Raw genomic sequence first — 27,413 nt, 5'->3', positions numbered from 1 at the left:
AGGTGTGATTTCGGCACATTGATGGAAAACCCCAGCTCGTGCAGGAGGTCTGCCGTCATCTGAAGGTGGTGGACGACTGTCTGGGGCGAGCCCGCCTTCAACAGCCAGTCGTCGAGGTAGGGGAAGACTGAAACCCCTAACCGGCGCAGATGAGCTGCGACCACCGCCATCACTTTCGTGAACACCCGTGGGGCGCTGGTAAGGCCGAATGGGAGCACGATAAACTGAAAGTGCTCGTGGCCTACCGTGAACCGCAGGTAACGCCGGTGGGCCGGCAGGACGGGGATGTGAAAATACGCATCCTGCAAGTCCAACGCTACCATCCAGTCTTGTGGGTCTAGAGCAGCCAAGACCTGAGCCAAAGTCAACATCTTGAACTTCTCCTTCCGGAGGAAGCCGTTGACGTTCCGTAGATCCAAGATAGGACGCAGGCCTCCCTTGTCCTTCTTGGGTACCAGAAAGTAGTGGGAGTAGCAACCACACCCTACTTCTGGCCCAGGAACGCGCTCGATGGCCCCCTTGGCCAAGAGGGCCGTAACTTCCTCCCGCAGAAGTGTCAAGTGGTCCCCCGACACACGGTGGTTCTGCGGTGGCATGGCTGGAGGAGTGGACTCGAAGGGGAGGGCATAGCCCCTTCGGACAAGCTGCAGCACCCACCTGTCCGATGTTATCGCGCGCCAGCGGGAGTGGTGATGGCGAACCCTGCCACCCACTGGCGTCACGTGAGCCCGAAAGCTCGGACTAGGAAGGCTTGGATGCCGCAGCGGAGGGAGGCATGGACTGACCACGACGCTGGCCTCTACCGCCACCACGGCGGAAACCACGGGCGCCACCGCGCTGGGGAGCGCTCTGCGTCGCGTGGCTGGCAGCACGTGTGGGACCTCCCCTCCCTTGGCCACGAAAGGGCCGAAACGAACCCGTCTGCTGGCGCTGGGTCGAGAGACCCAAGGACTTGGCCGTGACCCTGGAGTCCTTGAAGCGCTCCAGCGCGTGGTCCGCTTTGTCACCAAATAGACGACTGCCATCAAATGGCATGTCCATAAGTGTATTTTGGACGTCTGGTGAGAAGTTGGCAGATCTCAGCCAGGCATGGCGACGAATCGCCACCGTAGTGGACATGGCCCGTCCCAGTGAGTCTGTGGTGTCCAGACCACAACGGATCGAGTACCGCGCCGCATCCCGGCCTTCAACCAAGGCCCGGGTGAGCTTGTCCCGCACTTCCTGGGGGCATTGCGGCAAACACTCCTCGACCGTATCCCACAGGGAGTGGGTGTAGCGGCCCAAGAGGCACGCGGTGTTACAAGACCGCAGTCCAGCGCTCAAAGAGGAAAACACTTTTTTACCAAATTGGTCGTACCTCTTTGATTCCCGGTCGGGCGGAGCCGACGGAAATGCGGACTGTGAAGTGGAGGCCTGGATCACCAGACTCTCCGGGGAGGGATGGGTGGACAGGAAGGCAGGGTCGTCCGAGCATGGACGGTGACGCCTGGCAACGTTCCGGTCAACCGGCGCACCAGAAGCGGGCCTGGACCAGGTGCCCAGAAGGACATCCGTCAGGGCCTCATTAAACGGCAGCAGAGGCTCCTGGGGGCATGACTGCGGTTTAAACACTTCCGTCAGAATATTCGGTTTGACCTTCGCGACGGGGAGCTCAAGGTGTAAGGCCTTGGCAGCCCTCATCAGGACCACCGAATAGGCAGCACCTGCCTCGGACGCCACAGGGGACGGAGAGACAAACCCAGGGTTGGGCGACTCGTCCAGGCCACTGGCATCACCCAGATCACCTACCCAGTCCACATCATACTGGCAGGCACGGGATAGAGGGTCCTCAGACCCCTCCCAACCCTCTCCATACTCCTCCTCATCATACCCATATTCTGGATCGACGACATAGACATCGGGGTCAACGGGCCCCATCGGCGTCGGATCCGGCGTCGGCCGACGCCGGTCCGGCTCCGTGTCCGGAGTCGGGGAGGAAATGGGGGTGGCGCCGCGCGGCGTCGGTGCCGGGGAGCCGACGTCGGAGTCGCTGCACCACGCGGGGGCGGTACCACGGGTTGGCCCACAGGAACCGACGCCGGAGAGGCCGGGAGACCAGCCGGCGACGAACCAGAGGGAACCAGCGGCGCCGGGGCCGGAGCCACCGGCGGCGCCGGGGCAGGAGCACCCGAACCGCTCGGGCCCCCAGACGGGACCGACGGGCCCGCAGGCGCCGAAGGCCCCGCCGGAGAAGACCTCGCCCTCATAGCAATGAGGAAGGCCTCGATCTCCTCACGCGACGCGCCTTCCCCAGGGACCGACAGGTGTGGGGTAGACTGCGTCGGCGACCCACGCGGGACCGCGGGGGTGGGGTCACCCGAGCCCCCGGCCGCAGCACGCGGGCGTCGGGGGGAGTCGGGGGTGCGATGGCGACGCCCCGACTTCTTGTACTTACCTGACGAGCCGGAGGAATGGTGGCGACTCCCGGAGCGCCCATGGCGGCTCCGCGATCGTTCCCTCGACCGCTCCCTCGACCTCCGACCGGACCGGGACCGCTCTCGACGCGGGGCCGACACCCGGAGCTCGAGAAGCTTGCGGGACCGCTCCCGCCTAGCTTTTCCAGTCAAGGCCCGACAGTCGACGCAGGACTCCACGTCGTGGTCCGCGCCCAGACACCGGAGGCAGAGTCGATGGTGGTCGGTGACCGACATCAGGCGGTCGCACTCGTCGCAACACTTGAAACCGGGCATCCTACCGGCACCGTAAAGATCAATTAGTTAACAAAAAACTTGGTCAAAAGACCGGAGTACTGCTCTTCGGATCTGCGCTAACTGGCGCGGAAAAAAAAGAACTGACGTCAGCGCGCGGAGGCGGCGTCTATATACTCCAGCGACGTCATCACGGCGCACGACGCCGACGACGCGGAGCCGCAGGGGACGCCTGCAGACGACGCCTACCGACGCGCAGGGGTACTGCTACGCAAAAGTTTCCGGATCCAGACTGACGCCTGGGGATATTCTAAGGTAAGGAATCTAATACTAACCTGTTTCTTTCAGATAGTTAAGTTATATGGCTACAGAAAGCTTCATAATTCTTCTTTACCGTAATGGAAGGGGAGAAAAGATTTACATTAGTAAAAGGCTGTAGATTGTCCCTGTGCAGTTTAGTCCACTCTCTGCCCCTTCTGTATGTAATAGAGCAAGTATTATTGCTCCTAAGGTTGGGGGACTTGATCCTAAAGTGGATCAGATGATGATCAGTCCAGGCTTGAGGCAATACCTCTGTCACCTCTGTTTCTGTTTCCTGAGCAAACAGAAGATCCAGCATATGCCCCCCTAAATGAGTGGGTTGCTGAACCAGTTGATGTAGGTTAAGGTTCCGACAGGAGCTTACCAGGTCTCGTAGATGGCTGCCCAGACTGCCATTATCCCATAGATTAAAATCACCCATTATAACCATTCTAGAGTGGGTTAGACTCAGATTGGTGATTATATGTAAGAGTGCAGGGAAGTGTGTGTCCTGTCCCGGGGGTCTGTAGCAGATCATTCCAGAGAGCAGCCTACCTTTTGCCTCTTGCACAGAAAAACCCAGGATTTCTATTCCTTTAACTTCATCTATCTATAGCGGCGCAAAATTCCAATCCTCTTTAAAAATGACCCCTACCCCTCCTCCCCTCCCAACTAGCCTGGGTTTATGAAAGACTTTATATCCCTCTGGACATGCAAACCCCATTTCTACAGAGGAATCAGGGCTAGTCCAGGTCTCCGTTAGAAAGAGGGCGTCTAGATTGATATCTTCAATCAAGTAGCAAACTTCGAGATGATGCTTGACTAGGGATCTACAGTTGATCATCCCACAGTTCAGATGCTTTTTGGCCTGACCTATTCCTGAGGGAAGCTGAATGTGCCCTCCACTTACTTTCTTACCTATTTCCAGTAGCTGTTCTCTGGAATATTTTGTCCATCCTAAATCTGTGGAAAAATCGAGCAGCATGGCTGGCGCTGGCCGCGTTCGTGGCGCGGACGGGCGCAGACGGGCTTGCCTCTGGCGCGCCTCCGCGCCAGAGGAAGAGAAGGAGGAAGAGAAGAACCTCAGAGAGAGGGGCAGCAAGAGGATCCACAGCCTTTGCTGTGTACCATGCCACAAATCTGTTCCACCTGCAGGCGTATACCGACTTTGTGGAGGGACGCCTGGCTGCCAGAATGACATTACAGACTTCATGAGGCAAGTCAAATGGCCTCAACTGTCACCACTCAATCTCCAAGCATGGAAGTGGAGACTGGACAGGTTCGGGTGGAGGACCGACCTCTGCTGCTGCGACAGAAGGTCCTACTGAAGAGACAGACGAACCGGGGGATCGACTGACAAACTGAGTAGCTCTGGATACCAGTACCTTCGTGCCCAGTCCGGAGCCACAAGGATGACTTGGGCCCGGTCGCGCTTGATCTTCTTCAGCACTCTGGGCAGAAGTGGTTTAGGCGGAAAGGCGTACAACAGACCGCAACTCCACTCGCGACGAAAAGCGTCTCCGAGTGAGTGTAGCCTTGGAAATTCCAACGCGCAGAACTGATGACATTGCGCGTTCTCTTTGGTGGCGAATAGATCTAACCAAGGCTCTCCCCACTGCCGAAAGAGGCCTTGCGCTACGTCCGAGTTCAGACGCCATTCGTGATCCATCATGCACCGACGGCTGAGCTCGTCCGCCCTGGCGTTCAGAGAACCTGCCAGGTGTTGACCCACCAGGGTCACGCCCTGGCATTCCAGCCATTGCCAGAGGCGCAGAGCCTCCTGGCAAAGGGTCCACGACCCCACCCCGCCCTGTTTGTTGCAGTACCACATGGTGGTGGTGTTGTCCGTGAACACCTGCACTACACTCCCCCGGACAGAGGGGAGGAATGCTTTAAGTGCTAGACGATTCGCCCGCAACTCCAAAAGGTTGATGTAGAGCCGGGCCTCCGCCGGAGACCAGAGGCCTCTGATCTCGCCCTCGCCCATGTGGCCTCCCCATCCCTGGAGGGACACATCCGTCACAACTATGTGCTCCGGTTGGGGAAGGGAGAGGGATCTGCCGCTGTCCCAATCGCGGTCCGTGAGCCACCACTGGAGCTGTCTCGCAGTGCCCTCCGAGATCAGGACATGGTCGGACAGCTTGCCCTGATGCTGGGCCTACTGAAACTTCAGATCCCACTGCAGAGCCCGCATCCGCCACCCGGCCTGATGCACCAGAAAGATGCAGGAGGCCATCAGCCCCAGAAGCCGCAGCGGCAACCTGACCGAGACCCGGGATAAAGGCTGAAAGAGTAGTATCAGAGCCTGAATATCCCAGACCCGCCTTTTGGGAGGATAAACCCAAAGCTGCGCTGAGTCCAGAACCGCTCCGACGAAGAGGAGCTTCTGAGAGGGGCACAGGTGTAACTTCGGCACATTGAGGGAGAACCCCAGCTGGTGCAGGAGGTCTGCCGTTGTCTGGAGGTGGCTGACTACTGTTTGGGGCGAGCCCGCCTTCAACAACCAGTCATCGAGGTAGGGGAAGACTGAAATCCCTAACCTGCGCAGATGAGCAGCGACCACCGCCATCACCTTTGTGAACACCCGTGGGGCGCTTGTAAGGCCGAAGGGGAGCATGGTATACTGAAAGTGCTCGTGGCCAACCGTGAACCGCAGGTAGCGCCGGTGGGCCGGCAGGACGGGGATGTGGAAATAAGCGTCCTGCAAGTCCAACGCTACCATCCAGGCTCCTGGGTCCAGGGCAGCTAACACCTGAGCCAGTGTCAGCATTTTGAACTTCTCCTTCCAGAGGAAGCTGTTGACGTTCTTGGGTACCAGAAAGTAGTGGGAGTAGCAACCACACCCTACTTCTGGCCCAGGAACACGCTCGATGGCCCCCTTGGCCAAGAGGGCCGTAACTTCCTCCTGCAGAAGTCGCAAATGATCCCCCGATACGCGGTGGTTCTGCGGTAGCATGTCTGGAGGGGTCGCCTCGAAGGGGAGGGAGTAGCCTCTTCGGACGATTTGCAGCACCCACCTGTCAGACGTGACAGTGCGCCAGTGGAGGAGGTGATGGCGAACCCTGCCCCCCACTGGCGTCACATGGGCCTGAAAGCACGGCCTAGGAGGGTTTTGAGGCGGATGCTGCGGGGGAAGGTGTGGACTGACCTCGCTGTTGTCCCCGACCGCCGCCACGGCGGTTACTACGGGCCGCCACCGCGTTGGGTATTACCCTGCGGAGCGTGGCTGGCAGCACGTGTGGGTACACCCTTTCTGTGGCCACGAAAGTAATGAAAGGCAGCCGATTGCTAGCGCGGGGCCGAGAGGCCCAAGGACTTGGCCGTAGCCCTGGAGTCCTTAGAGCGCTCAAGCGCATGGTCTGCCTTGTCGCCAAAGAGGCGACGGCCATCAAATGGCATATCCATGAGTGTGTTCTGGACATCTGCCGAGAAGTTGGCAGATCTCAACCAGGCGTGGCGACGAATCGCCACCGTCGTTGGCATCGCTCTGCCCAGAGAGTTGGTGGTATCCAGTCCACACCGGATAGAATATCGTGCCGCATCTCGGCCTTCCACAAGGGCTTTGCCCGAGTTTAGCCCGTACCACCAACGGGCATTCTGGCAGCACGTCCGCGACGTATCCCACAGAGAGTGGGTGTAACGGCCCAAGAGGCACGCGGTGTTGGAAGACCGCAGTCCCAGACTCAGGGAGGAGAATACCTTCTTGCCGTATTGCTCGTACCTCTTGGATTCCCTGTCAGGCGGCACCGACGGGAATGCGGTCTGGGAATTTGAGGCCTGGATCACCAGGCTCTCAGGGGTGGGGTAGGTGGACAGGAAACAAGGGTCGCCCGGGGCCGCGCGGTGGCGTCTGGCCACGTTCCTATCTACAGGCGAACCTGTAGCGGGCTTGGACTAAGTGCCCAAAAGAACGTTGGTTAAGGACTCGCGAGGCCCAGGGACCGGACGCGACGCCTGCGACTCCGACGGAGCCGCGTGGGCGGTGCCACCTGAACCGCGTCGGAAGAGCGATGACATCTCTTCGACTTCTTGTGCTTACCCGACGACTTCGACCCTGAGGAGAGATGTCGACTCCCGGAGCTCCGATGGCTCCTCTCCCGCGACCAGTCCCTCGACCTCCGTCCGGACCGGGACCGTTCTCAGCGTGGGGCCGACTGCCGGAGTTAGACGCTGAGACAGTGGAGACACCGACGGTGAGGGTCGGTGACCGACATCAGCCAGTCGCAATCCTCACAGGGCTTAAAACCTGGCATCCCTACCGGCACCGTTCGGAGTCGAAGACTTCGAAAAAGGATGATCAAAAGAGATCAAAAACTTTAGTAAAAAAGTGACTAAGGTACCACTTTTTCCGGATCTGCGCTGCTGGCGTGGTAAAAAGAAGAACTGACGTCAGCACGCAGAGGCGGCGTCTAAGTACTCCGACGACGTCATCACTGCGCCGCCGACGGACGCAGAGCCGCAGACGACGCCTACCGACGCGCAAGGGTACTGCTACGCAAAAAAATTCCCGATCCAGTCTGACGCCTGGGGATATTCTAAGGTAAGGAATCTATCACTAACGGGTCTCTTTCAGATGCTGGTAGCAATGGTCGCCATGGTATATGGAGAGCATCAATTACAAGCCTGCTACTGGACTATTGCATGTAATTTTTGGCATATAGGAGCAATCATAACAATGCTGTCCCGGGGACAATGTTTAGCAAATGGGTGTGCCCATAATTTGCTTCGAAACAAGTGTGGGGTTGGGTGGGGGCCAAGGGGTTGTGGGGTATCAACCAACCCTCTGGGAGTGTCAGGTTTCATTGGTTTACACTTCAATGAGGTATTTGGAAATTTAAGGACAGCTCTTTCAAAGCCTATGACTTGAGCAAATCTGCGAAAATTATACTTTAAAATGCACCATTTTAACATTTTCCCTACCGACAGTTTTTCGAAGGGTGAGGGAAGAAAGAACACACTGAAACCCTCCCAGAAGAAGTGGGGTTTGCTGGAATAGAATTCCACCCCCGTACTCTGGAAAGTAACCAGCTGCCAACACTGAATGCAACCATAGAATGTAAAGGGTATAAAATGCCAAGAGCAAAACAAATTGCTAAGATTAAAAATTCACCCACCTTTAGAATCTTCTACATGACATACTCTCTTGGCGGGAAGCATCCCAACTTTAAGAGCAGTGACTCTTTTACGAGGGAGTGTACGGAGAGGTGCTTTCTTTGCGACCTCATCTTGGCTTGCTACCTCAGGTGAAATTTCACATGCCATTGCAGCCTCAGCACTGTCGCCCTCTGCAGAGTCAGTTTCCACTTCAGGTTGTTGGTCCTTCTTGGAGTCACTTGCTTTTTCTTTGGTTTCAGTTTTCCGCAATTCAGATACCTTTCCCTGATAATATTTGTAAGCAGCGCTGTCTTTTTCTTTTAAGAACCTAAACAGAAAGAAAAAAGTGGTTAAAAGGACACTTCGCAAACAAAGCTTAACAAGCATTATTTGTGAAAGGTGGGGAGCTATTAATCATCTTTCCAAGGGACGGAATGCACCCTTTGTCCCTTTTGGTTCCATGCAGTGAGGTGACAAATGATGGCAGCATTTTCTTCACAATGAAGCTAAAATTACCGCACCTAGATCACTAAGTCAATGCATGGTGGCCTTGGACAGACGGTTTTTGAGGCCCTTTGGCACTTGTGCTTTTCAGGAGCACAGGTGCCACTATTATGGTCAGCTTCTACACGTATTGGTGTACAAAAAAAAGGCTCCTGGAGATTAAGCACCCCCAAATAGTACCCTTTTGCAAACGTTTGTACACACTTATGGTGAACTACTGCAAATGCCACAAGCAGTGCTCCATGCATTTCCTTAGTGCGCTTGACTTGACAGCAAAGACTTTTGCATTAATGAACAGTGTGTACATTTCTGAGAAACGTACACATAAGGACAGACATCTTTCAGTAGAAGCAAAAATCTGCCTATCATGGATCCAAACGGTGGTATTGCATAATGGCAGCCAAGTGGTATGCTGGTGATTGGGCCTACTTGGACAGAGGACAAAAACCTGAAAAGTTTTGCTCTTGATGACAAACAATATCCTGGGTGTTGCCGGATAGGAATTCTTCACCTTGTTTTAGGGCATATGAAGGTATATACCAACTATTGAATGGCCTGATCTGTTTAAAAAAGTAGATTTTCACAATTACCATATCAAGCATAGCCAAAATAAAATGCATACCAAAACTCTGGATTGCTCTCACTGTTCTCCTTGCTGAACTGCTCAACTTGAGGTCCCATCTGAGCAACAAATGTGGCGAGTTTCTCAGCTGTATCCTTTGTTTTGGCATCAACTAAGTACAAAATTAAGCAGAGTTCAACTGAAACAGCAGAAGAGGTCAGCTTAGACATCTTATGGTCAAACATGCCCATTACAACCAGGAAGAAACTGCATGTTCACCCAGAATGCTGATTTAAATCACTAAACAGTCAACCATTAGGCTCATGTGGCCCAGCAGGCAATTCAGAACTGTTCTAGTCTCAAGGACCAGAAATCAAAAGATATTTCTCGTGCCTTATATCATGTGGGACAATAGGTGAAGTAACTGAACAAAAGCAAAACAAGAAACTGCAACATAAAATTTTAGGACTCTGAGACGCTTGCCAGCCTATGCAGCCGTACACAAGGAAGCAGGAGTCTGCACTGCCCAATTATGAAAGTGAATGGATAACAATAGAAGTTTTACGCCAAGGCAGCAACAGTCCACTAAAACAATAGAGTGTCGCTTCCAGTGATGGGCACTAGAACTACACAAAATGCATTGAATAGTGCAAGAATGACTCAGCGCCGTGACAAAAGCCCATTCGTGGACGCTGCTAAACGAACAAGTTACTTACCTTCGGTAACGATATATCTGTAAGAAACAGTAGTTAGTATTAGATTCCTTACCTTAGAATATCCCCAGGCGTCAGACTGGATCCGGAATCTTTTGCGTAGCTGTACCCCTGCGCGTCGGTAGGCATCGTCGGCGCCGGGATGACGTCGCCGGATTACTTAGACGGAGCCCTCGCGCGCTGACGTCAGTTCTTATACACAGCTTTTCCGCGCCAGAAACGCAGAGCCATGATAAAAACCAACACTGGTGCCATGAAACTAGGGCCCTGAAAGGGGATGACCTTAACCCTAGATATTGGTTCGCAGAACGGGGAGGATGGGTGGGGCGGTAAGGAATCTAATACGAACTACTGTTTCTTTTTTTTAAAATCTTTTTATCATCATCATCCAGTCAAATCGGGAAGTTATACACACACAATTGCAGAAAACACCGACAGACTAGGGCAAAAAAAAAAAAAAAAAAAAACAGACTACCATCAGTAAACACAGAATAAACCCTAATCAAGTTTATCAGAAAGTAAATGCAGTAACAGATTATAATTATCAGATCAGCTCCCCCTGAATCCATTGCCAAACTGGGTCCCAGATCTTAGTTCCCAGCAATCTTTTCTTTTTACCCTTTGTACTATATATAGCTTCCTCTATATTATATGCAGCTAATAGACGTGCTCTCCATGCTTCGAATGGAGGGGGGGGAGTAAGAGGGGGGGGGGGGAGGAGCTAATCCATTCTTGAGTAATACAAGCTCTCATTATAGCCATAGATATAAACATGAGCCCTTTATGCCCCTCTAGTAGGACATTAGAGGTTACTCCAATTAAGGCATGTTCCCCCGTTAAATTGAAGGGATATCCTAGCACTGTAGTCAAAAAGGTCTGAATTGCCTCTATAAAGGGGGCTAGCAGTGGACATGTAAAAAACATATGCAGTGAATCAGCAGCATGACACCCGCACCTATTACAGGTTATGCCCACCGTCGCACCCCTTTTGAAATTTTCAGAGGTGTATAATATAGGTCATATAGAGCCATGTAGTGCGGTGTACGGGCTCTGCCAGTGACCAACACAGTGTTAGCTAGTGTGATTGATTCCTCTAGACAAATAGTTTCCACCCCTAACTTCTCAGCCCATCCAATGGCATCTCTAAGTCGTCAGAGCATAAGGTCTGAAGAGCTCTATAATAATGTTGAATCCTCTTTTTAGTGAACAGGTCGTCAATCAATGAAATCCTAGTAATACCTGAAACTTCCACAGGTGACAAGGAATTAAAAAAGCTATGTATCTGTAGATATTTAAAATAGTCCAGATTTGAAAGATTAGATCCGTTTGTAAGCTCCCGAAAAGTGAGTAGCCGATTATTCTGCCATAGATCATTCACCACTTGTATTCCTTTATTTCGCCACCGAACCATTGCCAGATCTTGAAACACAGATGGAAATATTTTATGGGCAGTAAAGGGTGTATATATCGAGAGTTTCCTAATTCCCAGAAGTTGCCCGACTATCTTCCAAACTCCAAAGGCTGCTTTCAACGTCTTAAATTTAGTTTTTTTATAGTAACTTGGCTCTATATTTTTCAGGAAGCATCCGCGACACTCTTCGCCCAATATAAGTTCGTAGATGGAGGGAGATGGACTCTGTGGGATCCTTACTTTTTCACCAATAATCAAAGGGGAAATGAACTGTAAGACAGACGCAACTTATTAATACAAAAAGTATGGGATAGCCCACCCCCCTAGATTTGGGTAAAACCATCTTTTTATAGGATCTTCGAGATTTTTTTATAGCTCCATATCAATCTAGATGTCATCATTTCCAATTGCTTAAAGAACTTCAGGGGGAACTCAAGTGGAATAGAGCGATACATATAAAGAAACTTAGGAATTATTGTCATTTTCAATACATTATTTCGGCCAAATAAGGATAAATGCAAGTGATCAATCCGTTCAAGTGTAGAATTTGCTTTTTGAAAAATTGAGTTAAAATTCATAGCTGGGATATATGATATAGGAAAGGTAATTTTGATACCCAGATATGTCGCTACCGAAACCAGTGGGATCGATGAGGGAGGTGTCTGACCTACAAATAAGTTTTGAGTCTTGGCTATATTCAACTTGTAACCGGAAAAAGCCCCAAAACGAGTAGCGAGATCTTCTATTACTGGCAGAGCTTCCTGAAGACTGGTTGTAAGCACCACTATGTCTTCAGTGTATGCGAGCGCTCTATAATTCGTGTTCACTACTAAGACAGGTGGGATTCCCGGAGCTGAGTTCAATTTATTTAAAAATATGTCTAAATACAGGGCAAACAAAAGTGGAGAAGCAGGGCAGCCCTGACGGGTGCCTCTAGAAATGGAAAAAGAATCAGATTTTTTTTAGCCAAGTTTTATGCAGGATGTGGGTGATGCATATAGCGCTTTTATGGCCGAAATGATCCGGGGACCAAAACCTTTAATTGCTAGCATCTCCCACAGATATGGCCAGGCTACCCTGTCGAATGCCTTCTCGGCATCCAATAGGGTATATATATAAATAAATAATACCGGATCTATTTTTGGATGAATGAATGAATAACAGATAGCTCAATAAAATAAGAGTCAAGATTCGAGGTAGTAGGAGTTTCTGCAGGTTTATTACAGCATAAGGACAGGATCAGGACAACCTGCATAGGATGACCCAGCAGCTGCTGGGGCTGGGTCTGGGATGAGCGCGCTAACTTTTAATAACAATACATCAACTTATATACATAGCGCAAACACACAGTATTACATTGCAGTAGGCGTAACAGTGGGTGGAGCAGAAGACGTGACGCGTAGCAGTCGCGAAAGATAACAGTAAAAAGGGGTGTAACTGGGAGTATACTTAGGCATGTGATGAAAACGTAACAGAATATGTCATGAATGGGCGGAAACATAGGAGGGGGCTACCTAAGGAGCCGGGACCTCTAACCTAATGGTGCGCGTAAACTGGCAATGACGTGTTACTAGGAGAAGCTGGGGGCTACGAACTCTGTGCTAGGAGCAGAGACTAGAGTCTGGAGGGTCGGAGCGACATGTACCTAAACCCTATCTGGTATCTGATGTTTAGGGAACATGTTGATATAAACTAGGAGTCATGAGGGGAAAAGCTAACTTGACTCTAAGACTGGACCATGCATTATTCTACATGTAGTGCGTGATGAAGAATATTAAATGACCATTAAATACAGTATTTCTCTAACGTGGAGACGAGAAGGCTAGACAATGACGGAAACTATTGATGCAGTTCAGTAGCTTAGGAATGCAGAAGAGGAGGACTGAACTGATAACTGGAACTATAACATACTTTTGGCAGACTCAGAGGCAGAGCCAAGCTGCACCGGGCACTGCGAGGCAGGAAGTAAGTGAAGGGTCGAGGATACAGGTGGGGGCTGTATCGCTCCTCAGCGAGGCTTTCAGGAGACAGGAGCTGAATCTGATGTCCGGGCCCTTTTGAGGCCTGGAAACGGGGACTTTACAATGGAATAACGTGCACACTAAGAAACGTGGCAACATAACTTTACATAGGCCTGATATTCGTAGTATTCACGAGGACTGGAAAATGACATATCAGAGGTGGACACAACTGTAATTGCGTCATTAATCAGACATGGGGAATAACATGCATATTGGTCATGCACACATAACATATGATGGATGAGGCGTAGGGACACAGAACATGGCAAAATTTACTTTTCCACATTCCCTCCTTGTCACTACGTTTCCATCAGGAAACATCAATTTTCATGATACCATCTATCATTTCATACAGTACCATTTGCTCGTCTCGAATTGTCTTGGAACGGGATTTAGAACGGGGCTTGGAACTAGGAATACAAGAGGTAGCGCACATGCTGCAAATCGCAGGGCCACATTGTATACAGAGGCAGCAGCTAAATATGATCGCTACTGCAATACCTAGAAAGGACAGGACTTTCCATCCCCAGGTGGAAATTATATTCCAGAACCAACCGGACCATGTCCAGGTGCCTGGGTCTTGGTGTAACAGATGGGCAATTTTATGGAGTCTGGTTGTAGCTGAATAAACAGACGGCGCGTTATTTGGAATGAAAATACAGCAACTAGATCCGATGACTCTACAGGCCCCGCCCCTATCGGCCAGTATGACGTCAAGGACGAGACGATTTTGCAAAACGACAAATCTCATAGCAGATTGTTCTTCGGTTAAGTTACCTAGAGCAGAGGCAGTCTCATTTACTACAGCTTCAAGGGTTCTGGTTAACCTACGGATCAGTTTACTATTCTGGACAGGTCCTACAAAGAAGAAGAAACCTTTATTGAAATCTGTATACTGTTCTAGAGTAGTTTCAGTATAATCGACAATTGGGGACTCCCTTCTATGTCTAATGTGTACTAGATGTGTGTTTCTGTGATAATCAGATGGGGCTAGGAAAACAGGTGGCAGTAGGAAGGCAATGTAACAGGTTCCCTCCCAATCAAGGGGCAGACGGACATATGCAGTTTGACCACAAATAAAATAAGAATGACGTGAGGCTTTGAAAACAGATTTCCCACTGTCACTATACTGGACAACAGTAGTACATTCACTATGACCTACATGTATGGAACCATAATTACGGACACATAATTCGCCTTTGACAGGTAGTACTGAAATAGCAGGTAAGTCCGGAGTAGTATCAGACTGAACATTCAGGACCATGAAATTCGACGAATAATTACCTAAATTATATACTTCATTTTCTAGATCTAAACCTGTTCTGTGGGGGAAACCTTGCTTGTCTGGAAAACATGTACTGTTAAGAAAAAACATATCTGTTGAGGATGACGTTAACGTGGACCATGCTCCACACGAACCATTGTGTGAGAATGGATAAGGAAAGAGTGGCAGAACTCCCTTCGGTGTCTGAAAAGGGGGGAGTCGACCACACACCCAACAATTAGTGGCATTGCTGGTCTGGTGTGAGTAATGTAACATACGGATAAATGTGTTGTTGCGCATAGCGAGGCGGTATGAATATTCGTGAGGAGGCAGATCACTAAACGTATGCTCTACTGTAGCATTAGCAGACATATTTACATGAGGAACTGGAAAATACAGATAGAATGCATAGCTGGTGCAGGAAATCAAAATGCTGATAAATAATATGAAACTTAGAAAAACGATACATCTGATTGAACTTTGACTGACTCTCTCACTATGGGGGTCTATTTTATACATGTCAGAAACAGTCTAACCGTTTCACCTAGGGGAGGACTTATACAATCAAACTGACTGACTTATTTTACTAGACCTGAGCTTTAACTTATACTCCTGTTGCGGAGTTTTCTCTAACGGGGGAGGGGTTGTAATAATGTCTTGTGCGGGACAGTCCTTAAGAGCAATATTCTGGCAGTCCTGGGAAATGTTTTTAGAAACGGATTTCAGTCCTTTAAAAAGTTTAACATGAGACAGGTGGATCCATCCTTTTCTGCCTTCCAACTTGACGGCAGTACGGGTGGTCAAGAGGACCTGACGTGGCTCTTTCCAACGTGGTTCCAGCGGACTTGATCTGTCGAAATTCCGGACCATCACTAGGGAGCCTGGAACGATTTCATGTGGTGCCACCTCGGTATTGTCTGGAAAGGCGGCAGCAACCTGTGAACGACATGAGTTGAGGGCAGACATCAAGGAAGCTAGGTAATCTGTCAGCATATTACATGAAACATCAGTAATACTTCGGGGTCTAGGAGTACCCCACATATTAGGGGGGCGGCCGAATACGACCTCATACGGGGACAGACCTGATCTGGAATGTGCGACCATGCGCATATAAAACAAAGCGACTGGCAGAGCTACTAGCCAGTCCACACCTTTTTCTTTACAGACTTTTGCAATACGGATTTTCAGGGTCTGATTATGTCTCTCTACGAGACCGGCTGCTTCAGGATGGCGTACACAATGGAACTTCCACTGGTACCCTAACAAAAGGGAAACGTGCTTCATGAGTTCAGATGAGAATGGCTGACCGTTATCAGAATATACGACTCTAGGGAGTCCATATCTAGGGAAAAATTCACGAACCAACTGCTTGGCAGTGGTCGCGGCTGTGTAATCTGGAACTGGATATGCTTCTGTCCACCTGGACAAAGCGCATACAACTACAAGGACATACTTGAAACCTCGACATCGCTCCATCTGAATATAATCCATCTGGAGGACCTCAAAAGGGTGGTCAGGGGGCTGGAAACCACCTTGTTCCACCGGGACACTTTTACCTGGGTTAAACTGACAACATATCATACAGGTGCGGACTTTCTGCTTGGCTGCAGCTCGTAAATGCTTGTTGAACCAAATGTTCTGGATACTGTCTAACATAGCTTTTTCTCCTAAATGTGCTGGACTATGTGCGGTATTGATAATGACTTGAACCATAGAGTCGGGGAGAAACCATGTGGCTCTACCCTTCGTTAACCATCCTTGATCTGTCTGGACCCCTCCTTGTTCAGACCATTTCTTGATTTCTTCGGGAGTAGCATGTAACTGGATATCTATGACATCTTGAGTAGGGTCCTTAACTGTCATGCATGTAGTCGGATCCGGAGTGTGTGTCTGATTAACTGGAATGTCTGGAGTCTGTGCTGTAAGCTTGGCTGTGCGGTCTGCTAGATCATTACCTTGGGAAATAATGTCTGTAACTTTCGTATGTGCTTTGCATTTCATGATAGCAATAGATGTCGGTAAATGTATGGCATCTAACAGGGCTTGAATAAGGAGACCATGCTGAATCTTGGTTCCATGAGAAGTCATGAAACCTCTCTCCTGCCAGAGCACTCCGAAGTCGTGTACAACTCCGAATGCGTAACGTGAATCTGTGTAAACATTAACTTTCAGGTTCTTGGCATGTATACAGGCTTGTGTCAGAGCGACTAGCTCTGCTGCTTGAGCGGACAGGGTATCAATACGGTGTGTTTCAATAACGTCGGTGTCAGTAGTCACTGCATACGCGGCGACTAGTTCTCCTGTACTAGTTCTCATACATGAACCATCCACATAAAGTGTCAGGTCAGGATCTGATAACGGGGTGTCTGTCAGATCTTGTCTTGGCTTAGTCGTAATGTTAACTACTTCCACACAGTCATGTGTGTCTGGATTTGAATTAACTGATGGTAACAGTGTAGCAGGATTCAGGACGTTGCAGCGTCTGATTTCTATGTGTGGCTGGAACAGTGTCAATTCATAACCTGTTAAACGTGCAATTGTCAAGTGCTGAGTTTGTGTTCGGTTTAAAAGAACTTCTACGGAGTGTGGAACTTGTACTGTCAGGGAATGCCCTAAAACTATGGAATCACTTTGTCTGATAGCTAGTGCTGTGGCTGCAACTGACTTGAGGCACGCAGGCAACGCCTGGGCGACTGGATCTAATGTGCTCGAAAAGTAAGCACAGGGCTTGTATTGTCCTGCTTGATCTTGTGTGAGAATAGATAATGCTGTACCTTCACGTTCAGTAACGAAAAGTGTAAAAGGCTTACTGTAGTTCGGTGTAGCTAGAACTGGAGCTTGACATAGGGCTTTCTTTAACTCATTGAAACTAAGTGTATGGTCAGATGTCCAAGGGAGGACAGTCGATACGGCTGCCTCCTGTGTCGTTAACTGTATCAGTGGCTTGGCTAGAAATGCATACTGAGGAATCCATTGTCTACAATAAGAAGTAAGGCCGATAAAGGCACGTACCTCCTTCTGGGTTCTGGGCTGGGGAAGACTCGCTATTAACTGGATACGGTCGGGTGTCAACTGCCTACCCCTCTTGGACAGCAAGTGTCCTAAGTATACCACTTGCTGAACACAGAATTGAAGCTTCGAAGGTGACACCTTGTGCCCCATCTCGGCTAGAAAATACAAAACTGTAAGTGATGCTCGCTCGCAGTCACGTTCAGAACGGGCTGTGATCAGTAGGTCATCGACATACTGGAGCAGGGCAGTGTCAGTTGGCATGTGAATGTTGTCTAGTTGTCTCTTGAGTGCTTGACTGTAAATACTAGGGCTTTCTGTGAAACCTTGAGGAGCGCGTGTAAACATATAGCTCCTTCCATTTAAACAAAATCCGAAAAGAAACTGGCTGTCTGGATGAATTGGAACACTAAAAAATGCATTCTTGAGGTCAATGACAGTGAAAAACATGGCTTCGGAATCAATAGCAGTTAACAGGGAAGAGATGTCTGGGACAACTGGGTACTGAGGAATAATACATTTATTAAGCTCTCGTAAATCAATCACTAATCGATATACTGGGGGTGCATTCGGATCAGTACGTTTCATGACTGGAATGATCGGAGAATTGCATACATTGGAGTCAGTTTCTACAACTACTCCTTGAGCCATGAGCTCGTCAATAATTTTGGATAAGGCTGCTACAGCCTCGGGTGGCAATCTGTACTGTCTGATTCGGGGTAACACTACACCTGGTTTGAGAGTCACACGATGGGGTGTGATTTGCATATAACCTACATCAGTTGGACCTTGCGCCCATAAATGCTGCGGAACATTAGACAATCTGGAATCAAAATCTCGTAATACATAGTGACCCTTAAAGTCACGTAGGAACAGACGTATTCCCTCTGGGGAGCAGCAAATAACTGCACCTAACTCTTTCAGTGTCTTAATGCCTAACAGATTTTCTGGACATGACTTAGTAACAGATCAGTAGTGCGGGACAATGGACCTACTTCTAGAGTAACTGGCTTAGATATCTCATTAACTATTGGCTTTCCCGAAAATCCAAGGGAAACATTTCTTGAGCCTGAGAGCGGAGCCCCTGGAACTTCGGCGTGACTAATTGTGGTCCTACTTGCCCCTGTATCGATCAAAAACTTTCTGTCTTTCCCTAATACTTGACTGTGAACATAGGGACCTTCTTGATCTACGGGTATCTCGATGAGAGGCAAGCCTACCTCCCTCTCTAGGCTGTTTCATGAATATGACTGGTACTCTGGATACTCAGACTGCGCATACTGGTACATCTGCGATGTAACGTGCTGTGTTGCAGCAATAGGCTGCGGTGCGGGAACTGTCTGTTGTGCATTCTGTGACTGAGGAATCTGTGAAACTTGTTCTTGTCTCGGCGGACGTGGTCTTTCTTTAGTCTTACCAGTAGCTATATTATGTTTCAGAACTGCACACTCGTTTATAAAATGACCTGGCTGTTTACAATAATTGCAGTTCCCTTTAACGGGAGCTGCAGGATGACTGGCTTGATTCGGACCCCTCTTCTGACTGTCTTGAGGAACAGATTGTGCAACTAGCACTTTCATTTTCGTATCTTTCATACGTTTTCTCTCGTGTTCTTGCTCTTCTCTGATTCTATTCTGGTGGTACTGGAGCATCTGGGACGGAGTATTTGCTTGCCAGGTGCTTTCGACTTTCAAAACTCTGTTTTTAATTTGTGGGCTTGAATTCTCGACTAATTTGGTAACGAAAAGGTGAGGGTATGACTCACTACTTGTCTTGAGACCACTGTTAATACTGAAACATTTCTCAAATCTAGAATAAAAATCACTAATATCTTCGTCTTGTTTCTGTTTACAGGCTGAGATTGCATCCCAGTCTTCTTTTCTCGTTGTCAATAATCTGGGTAAAACTTGAATCAATAATTCTGGTAATTCTTTACATTTATCTCCAAGACCGGTACCTGGTACTCGTGCCTTGTCTTCAGCTTCCAGAGCTGCCCAATCGATCTTTTTCTCTCCCACCTCCCATTCTTTTTCTTTTAATTTTTCATATACCCCTGCGGGTAACAGGACCTTTAACATTTTAATGATGTCTGGGTAAGTGTATTCTCCCATACGGAGCATGTCTTTTAATTCTCTATGGAACCCTGCTGGATCTTTATCATGACAGGGAATTAATTTCTTCATTTCAAGAAGTTCCATCTTTGAAATCGGAGTGTATACAAACACTCGTTGCATTACGCCACCCGCCCCTTGGACTGGGTGGACTTCTCGTAACGGATTCTGTCTGTCTATGTAGAATGGTTTACTTTCTGGGGGTGAGACATGAACAAAATGCGGGTTCAAGAACGTTCTATATTTGTGACGCTGTTCTAGAATGACACTAATTAAATCGGTACCTAGACCTCTCCATCTATACTGGAGTAACTCGTTCAGGATATCGTGTAACGGGCCTGGATCAGAATGTTGACCCTCATACAGAGTAATGAGGTACTGGATCATATACATACCCACCAGTCGCTGCTCGGCTGGGGGCAGTTTCAGAAACATTTGTGCCACTATTTCGTCTGGAAAAGTGGTAGAATCAGTAATCCATCGGACTGCTGATCGGGCTAGTTCTTGTTCATGTATGGTACTTAATTCACTATAACCGATTCGTGATTTCAGAATGTGATCGGTAGCTTGAAATACTTGTTCTAGAGAACCTAGTTCTGGTGCTGGATGATGAAAAATAGACTTGTGTTCTAGACGTAAATGGCGATCTGGAAATCTAGATTTTCCTACATACGCTATTCTGGCGGAATTCTCGTCTTCCTCTTCAGGATCAGAGATACTTTCTTTCTCGCTTACTTGTGCTGCTTTACGCTGTTCGTGTATCTTTACTATCTCTTTACGGATTTTCTTGTACATACTCTCCATAGCACCGACGGTCTTGTGCTTACCCTCGGCTATATTATCACTCCACCTTGTCAGGATTCTCATTTCGGCGGAATCTTTAGAAGGGTAATCTTGTTCTCTTATTAGACAATTGATCAGGAACTTTAATATCATGAGCTGAATCTCGGCTTTCCTTTGAGACATAATCTCGCCAATACTTTCTGGATCATCCCCTGTACGGATGAAACGATATATTCTGTCTAGATCTTCTTTCATATTCGGCAAGGTGACTAGATACTCGGTCACTTTTCTTACGCGGAATGAATATAAAACCATATTATCCTCGCCTGGGACTGGATCATAGCAACATTCGGCAAGGGATTTTCTTATTTCTGCAACAGACTGATATCTAGGCGTACGCTGTGATGCTTGTGCATGTAATTCGGCTAATGTTAAACGCTTGTGTGGCGGCGGGGTTTGAGGAAGACCTCCTCCTGCGGCCCCTAGACTGGAATCGTCGACTGAGGCTCTTCGTCCTGGCAGAGTCGGTAATTGTAACGTGGGCTGGACTTGTATGGCGGACTGACCCGGGGGGGCTGTTAAGGGCACCCCGGTGTCTGGAGGAGCATGAATTACCTGGTTTACAGGGACTGGCGGAGCGCGAACAGGATTTGCATATTCTGGGACTGTGTCGTCCAAGTAGGACGAAATAAAAATATCAGCTGCGGTCGGTTTGTGACGTAGCTTGGTCGGAACTAATGATGGCGGGAAATTACTGGATGCCTCTGGGGTCGCTTTTGGCACACCCTCGGCAAGAAGAGGATACATACCCTTAATGAGGGCATGCCTCTGTCTGTCTGACTGTTCGGTTTTGACTTGTTCACCTATCTCGATTAATTCTCTTTCTTGGGCTCGTTCTTGGGATTCTCTACTTAACTCTGACTTTCTGACTTCCTTTTCCGTTCTTTTATGAGCTTCCTTACGCCATAACTCGATGGCATCTTTCTGTGACTGTCTGGCTTTCTTTTTCCATAATGCTTCTTCTACTCGCATGATACATTCGGCATCCCATGTACCCGATACGGGCCATCTATACTTTTCTTCTAACTGTTTGGTATACTCTACCCATAAATCTAGATACATTATGGCGCTTATGCCATGTTTCTGATACATAAAATGACCTGGACTGTCCCTAGGTGGGACAGGAACCGCTTCTTCTAACAGACCCTTTCTAGTTTTTAACTGACGTAACTTGGAAAAGAGTGGCATGACTGAACTGTAATCTGGACACAATACAATACACAATGAAAACACAAAATCACGTCGCACTCATACCACAACAGTAAAATACATAAAGAACATTATAAATAACAGTTCGAACAGAATATTACCTGAAATACTGAGAACAGAAACAGAACAGAATTCCTCGAGAACGGAACAGACTAGAGTTACTGGATGCACTGCTGTAACAGTACGGAACATACCGGTCCCATAAAGGGACGCATCAAGACCCGTATCCACCTAGGTGAACACTTCGTTTGTGAGTCTGGGCACCACCAACCCACGGACCAGGAGTCAATTTAGATTGGTCCTGTCTAGATACTACCCCAGCAATGGTACTCACCGGGCAGCACGGAACGGAAAGCCTCGGACTGGACTGGACGACGGACGACGAACTTCGGACTTCGGACTTCAGTTACGGGTGGGCCTCCGGATACCTCGGACCTTGGACTCTCGGCTTGGGCTCTGGTCGGGACTCGCCGCGTTCCTCCACCGTCTCGTTTGGATGCTGGACCGCCTCCTCCGTCTCCTCCGTGGGCCTGAGGGATACTTGGAGCAGAAATATCTGCCAGTGCACGGTATGGTTCCGTCACGACTGCAGAGGGTCAGGGGGTCGGCGTGGCTTCACCGACGCGTGGGGAAAGGGCAAGTCCCTGTTCGGGCGCCATTATGTGGTATATAAATAAATAATACCGGATCTATTTTTGGATGAATGAATGAATAACAGATAGCTCAATAAAATAAGAGTCAAGATTCGAGGTAGTAGGAGTTTCTGCAGGTTTATTACAGCATAAGGACAGGATCAGGACAACCTGCATAGGATGACCCAGCAGCTGCTGGGGCTGGGTCTGGGATGAGCGCGCTAACTTTTAATAACAATACATCAACTTATATACATAGCGCAAACACACAGTATTACATTGCAGTAGGCGTAACAGTGGGTGGAGCAGAAGACGTGACGCGTAGCAGTCGCGAAAGATAACAGTAAAAAGGGGTGTAACTGGGAGTATACTTAGGCATGTGATGAAAACGTAACAGAATATGTCATGAATGGGCGGAAACATAGGAGGGGGCTACCTAAGGAGCCGGGACCTCTAACCTAATGGTGCGCGTAAACTGGCAATGACGTGTTACTAGGAGAAGCTGGGGGCTACGAACTCTGTGCTAGGAGCAGAGACTAGAGTCTGGAGGGTCGGAGCGACATGTACCTAAACCCTATCTGGTATCTGATGTTTAGGGAACATGTTGATATAAACTAGGAGTCATGAGGGGAAAAGCTAACTTGACTCTAAGACTGGACCATGCATTATTCTACATGTAGTGCGTGATGAAGAATATTAAATGACCATTAAATACAGTATTTCTCTAACGTGGAGACGAGAAGGCTAGACAATGACGGAAACTATTGATGCAGTTCAGTAGCTTAGGAATGCAGAAGAGGAGGACTGAACTGATAACTGGAACTATAACATACTTTTGGCAGACTCAGAGGCAGAGCCAAGCTGCACCGGGCACTGCGAGGCAGGAAGTAAGTGAAGGGTCGAGGATACAGGTGGGGGCTGTATCGCTCCTCAGCGAGGCTTTCAGGAGACAGGAGCTGAATCTGATGTCCGGGCCCTTTTGAGGCCTGGAAACGGGGACTTTACAATGGAATAACGTGCACACTAAGAAACGTGGCAACATAACTTTACATAGGCCTGATATTCGTAGTATTCACGAGGACTGGAAAATGACATATCAGAGGTGGACACAACTGTAATTGCGTCATTAATCAGACATGGGGAATAACATATGCATATTGGTCATGCACACATAACATATGATGGATGAGGCGTAGGGACACAGAACATGGCAAAATTTACTTTTCCACAAGGTCACTGCTCGTCGCTTCAGCTCTGTCCATTAAAGTAATTACACGCCTAACGTGATCGCAGGTGTCCTGACCAGGAATGAAACCATGCTGAACCGGCGAGACTATTGTAGAGATTACCCCCGATATGCGAGAGGCTATAATCTTCGACAATATCTTGCTATCCGCATTTATAAGCGATATCGGTCTAAACGACGAGGGAAGAAGAGGTGGTTTGTCTTTCTTTAAGAATGCCATAATTGTAGAATGACTCCATGAGGGAGGTGCTACCGCGTTTTGCGCTTCTACACATGTTTGCAGTAGATCTTGTTTCAAGAGAGCTCTAAAAACTCTATAAAATTCTAAGGGTATACCATCTGGCCCCGTAGCTTTCCCGGTGGCCAGGGAAAGAATAGCCGTTTCTATTTCCTCCTATGAAATTTCAGCCTCTAAAGCTATAGCTTGAGTATCGATTAGTTTTGAGATATTGTCCAGCCCGCAAAAATTTAGCAATGTCTCTGAAGAATATGATATATCTTCCGCCGTGTAGAGTTTACTATAAAATAAACAAAAGATCTCCAGAATATCTTCAGGCTGGCTATAGATCTGGCCCAAATCATCCTGGATCTCCTTCACATTATTAAATGTTTCCTGCTGCCTGAGTCTCTTAGCCAATATCCTCCCTGTCATTTCCCCCATCTCATAAATTTGTGACCGAGATACTGCAGCCTGTTCAGCAAGTTTCCTTGCAAAGACCTCATACAACCTGGACTTGTGAATAGCCAATCTTGATTTAATATGCTCAGCATCTTGAGCTGTACTAATAGCAGATATTAATTTAGCTTCCCACTCTTGTACTGCCCTGTAATAGGAGGCAAGTTTAGCTCGGGAGGACCTTGGTTTATTAATGCAGTATGACAAAGTTTCTCCCCGGACTGCAGCCTTAAAAGAGTCCCAGACCATTTGGGTAGTAGCTGTACCGCGATTAACATCAAAGAATTCCTTAATCCATGTGGACATATGCTCAATGTACAGAGAGTCTGCCAAGAGTTTACGTTCGAATGTCCAGGAATTTCTATTACGGGCTATGCCATAACCATATTTGATCACTATTAATATAGGATTATGGTCCGAGATTATTCTCGGAAATATCTCAAAAATGATATTATTTAGTAATGTCGTGGAGCTGAAAAAATAATCTAAATGTACCATCTTCTGGTGTGGGGCAGAGTAGCATGTATAACCAGGTAACCCATCTCTTGAAATAAAGCCTACATCCACCAACCAAAACTCTGTGACTAAGCCTCTTAATGCCTTGTAGGTCTTACTCTTGAGACCAGTACAAGGATTTTCTGAGGTTAAATCAAAGTCTCTGTCTATATGAATATTAAAACCCCCACACAATACTAGAGGAGTAGGCCATCCTGCAAGTTCTATACTTAAGAAGTTGAGAAGGTCGGAGTCGTCAACATTTGGGCCATAAATTGAGCAAACGGTTAAGGGTTTGTCATCAATGTATAATTCTAATATGACCCATCTTCCATACTGATCAGTTTTGATACGATTGCAGTACTGCCACTCCCCTAGTAGTAGTTCCTTGGCTAGTACAGCCCACAAGGCACATACCCAGATCATTAAACCATTTTCTATTATTCCAGCGCAAATGCGTTTCTTGTAAACATGAGATATCGATTTTCATACTATGAATAATTTGAGCACACATACCCCTTTTCTGCTTGTTGTTCAACCCACAAATATTCCAAGAACAAATCCTTAATTTATCCATTTACTTTTATATTATTTTCTGTTTTTGTTCTCCCCCCTCATATATGTCACAATTTCGTTTAACCGCCCCTACTTTATCTAGAATTGAAACAAAAAACATCTTCTTCATCTAATTTACAGTAACTGTAACAAATTACATTAATCCTGCACTTGCTTGCCCCTCCACCACACTCCACCCTCCCCCGGACCCCCCTCCCACCCCCACCCCCACCACCAACCCCACCCCAGGAAAGCAAAGGGACTGATAAGCCCCTAAAAGTGATGGTCTGAGAAGCATATTGCGTCTCGCTGTGCGCTCTCATCTGCATAACACCCATCTAGTTAGAAAAAAAGGAAGCATTAAAAAGGAGAAGAAAAAAGGTCTACCCAATAGAGACTGAGAATTAAAAATCCAAGCAGTTCAATAAGTGCGTTATAGTCCAACTATTCTCAGTTTCTCAATCCCTCAGAAGATAGTAAAAAGAGAAATGAAAAAATAAAAAAAAGGAGAGAGACAGCGTATATTTTCATATTGTAGATGATAAGTCTTTTGCTGCGCTCTCCGAGGTAAGAAAATGGGTTCTTTCCTTAAATATAACTTTAAGCTTCGAAGGGTTAAGGAGGAAGGCTTGCGCGCCTTTTGCCTGAAATAAAGGAATACATTGGCGGAGCTGCCATCGTTGTTGAACAGTAAAATGGCAATAGTCTGGCCGAACAAAGAAATCCACACCCTTCCCCCTCCGTTTGCGATCAGGTCGGTCCAAGTCAAACAATGCTTCACGTGCCAGGAAATTGTTCAAAGATATCAGGATGGCTCTTGGTTGATTCTTAGAAGCTCCACCAGAGTTTTTATTGCGCTGAAAAGGGAATCTATGAGCTCTCAGAAGCTCCCGGTCCCACTACCACTGGGTTAGCTCCGGAAAAGCCTCAGTAAATAGTTCAATGATAAACTGCCTGACATTAGATCCCTCAACTTCTTCAGGAATACCCAAAACGCGCAGATTGTTGCGCCTAGACCTATTTTCCAGATCAACTAGCTTCCAGTTGAAGTCCTCCTTTGTGGTAGCCAGCGTAGTAAGCTGAGCAGCCTGTTGAGTCATAGCGTCTTCAATAGCTGAGATTCTCCCCTCAGCCTCTTGCACTCTAGCCGATGTTTCATTGCAGGTTTTTACCACTCATCTGAGATCGTTTTGAAGTTTGCGCACTGCAGCCTGCGTACGCGAATTCTCAGCTCTGGTTTCTTCCCGGTGCTGCAGCATTACTTGATGCAGCATATCCAAAGTAGTCCCAGATGCCTGCGGCGTCTGAGACGTATTGGCCATTACTGGTGAAGTATTCTCAACAAAGGTAGTCAGAGCGGGGGATCCCAGATTCTTTTCAGGTTTGTTTTCCAATTGTGAGGCCCCGCTGCCACTGCCTGCACCCCCTCCTCTGAGTACTGTGTTGTCAGTTATCCCCCACTCCATTCGAGAAAAAAGGGGATCGACATTATCTAACACATCTTCTATGGAGGAGATGGATCTTTCCTGCATCCCACCAGGTATACTAGAAGTGCTAGCATCATCCCCTGACTCCACACCCAGACTTTCTGACTCTAATGCAGTAGATAAATCTGACATCGAATAAAAATTCCCTGCAGCGTCTACGGATTGTGTGTCCCCTGTGATTTCAGCTTCCTCCTGAGGGTTAATATGTACATTATTGTCCGTTACGACATCTGAATGAGAATTTAAACCCTGAGAGGGAGGCAAGTTGTCAGAAGGTATCAGTATAGAATGAGTTCCGGAGTCAGTGTTAGAGGCTTCAATAGTTACATTGCTGCTCGTATCCTCTGGAGAGTTTATTTAACTGAGGCAGCTGTTCAGCAGTAGTTTTCTCCTTCTCTTCTTTCTCCCTGTTTGATGCTTGATTTCCTTTTCTAAACATCCCAGGTATCTTTTTAGGAGTCGCGCAACTACAGTTCCCAGAATGCATTGGGACAGCTTCAGGCAGAGACGGAGCCGGAGTGGTTGCTGTATTACCCCCCTGCACGAGTCACGGTTCATTAATAGTCATATTCTGCACATTACCAGAACTTCCTG

The 27,413-nt window shown here is 48.1% G+C and overlaps 1 protein-coding gene across 14 annotated transcripts in view; it reads right to left on the bottom strand.

Moving 5' to 3' along the window:
• LOC144799137 (uncharacterized) overlaps window positions 1–27,413 on the bottom strand; it is a 234,288-nt gene that overhangs the window by 103,738 nt on the left and 103,137 nt on the right. For all 14 annotated transcript variants that reach the window (XR_013603760.1, XM_078670338.1, XM_078670342.1 and 11 more), the window contains 2 exons: window positions 9,208–9,319; window positions 8,102–8,409 (listed from right to left, as the gene is read on the bottom strand). Coding sequence is in view for 13 of the 14 variants with exons in the window: in XM_078670338.1 (XP_078526464.1) it covers window positions 8,102–8,409; window positions 9,208–9,319 (420 nt within the window). In the remaining variant the exon portion in view is untranslated. The remainder of the gene's footprint in view (window positions 1–8,101; window positions 8,410–9,207; window positions 9,320–27,413) is intronic.

Source organism: Lissotriton helveticus, chromosome 12, assembly GCF_964261635.1.
Source record: "Lissotriton helveticus chromosome 12, aLisHel1.1, whole genome shotgun sequence".
Taxonomy (NCBI): Eukaryota; Metazoa; Chordata; class Amphibia; order Caudata; family Salamandridae; genus Lissotriton; species Lissotriton helveticus.
The sequence above is the reverse complement of the archived record's forward strand: the minus strand, read 5'-3'. Positions and strand labels throughout refer to the sequence as shown.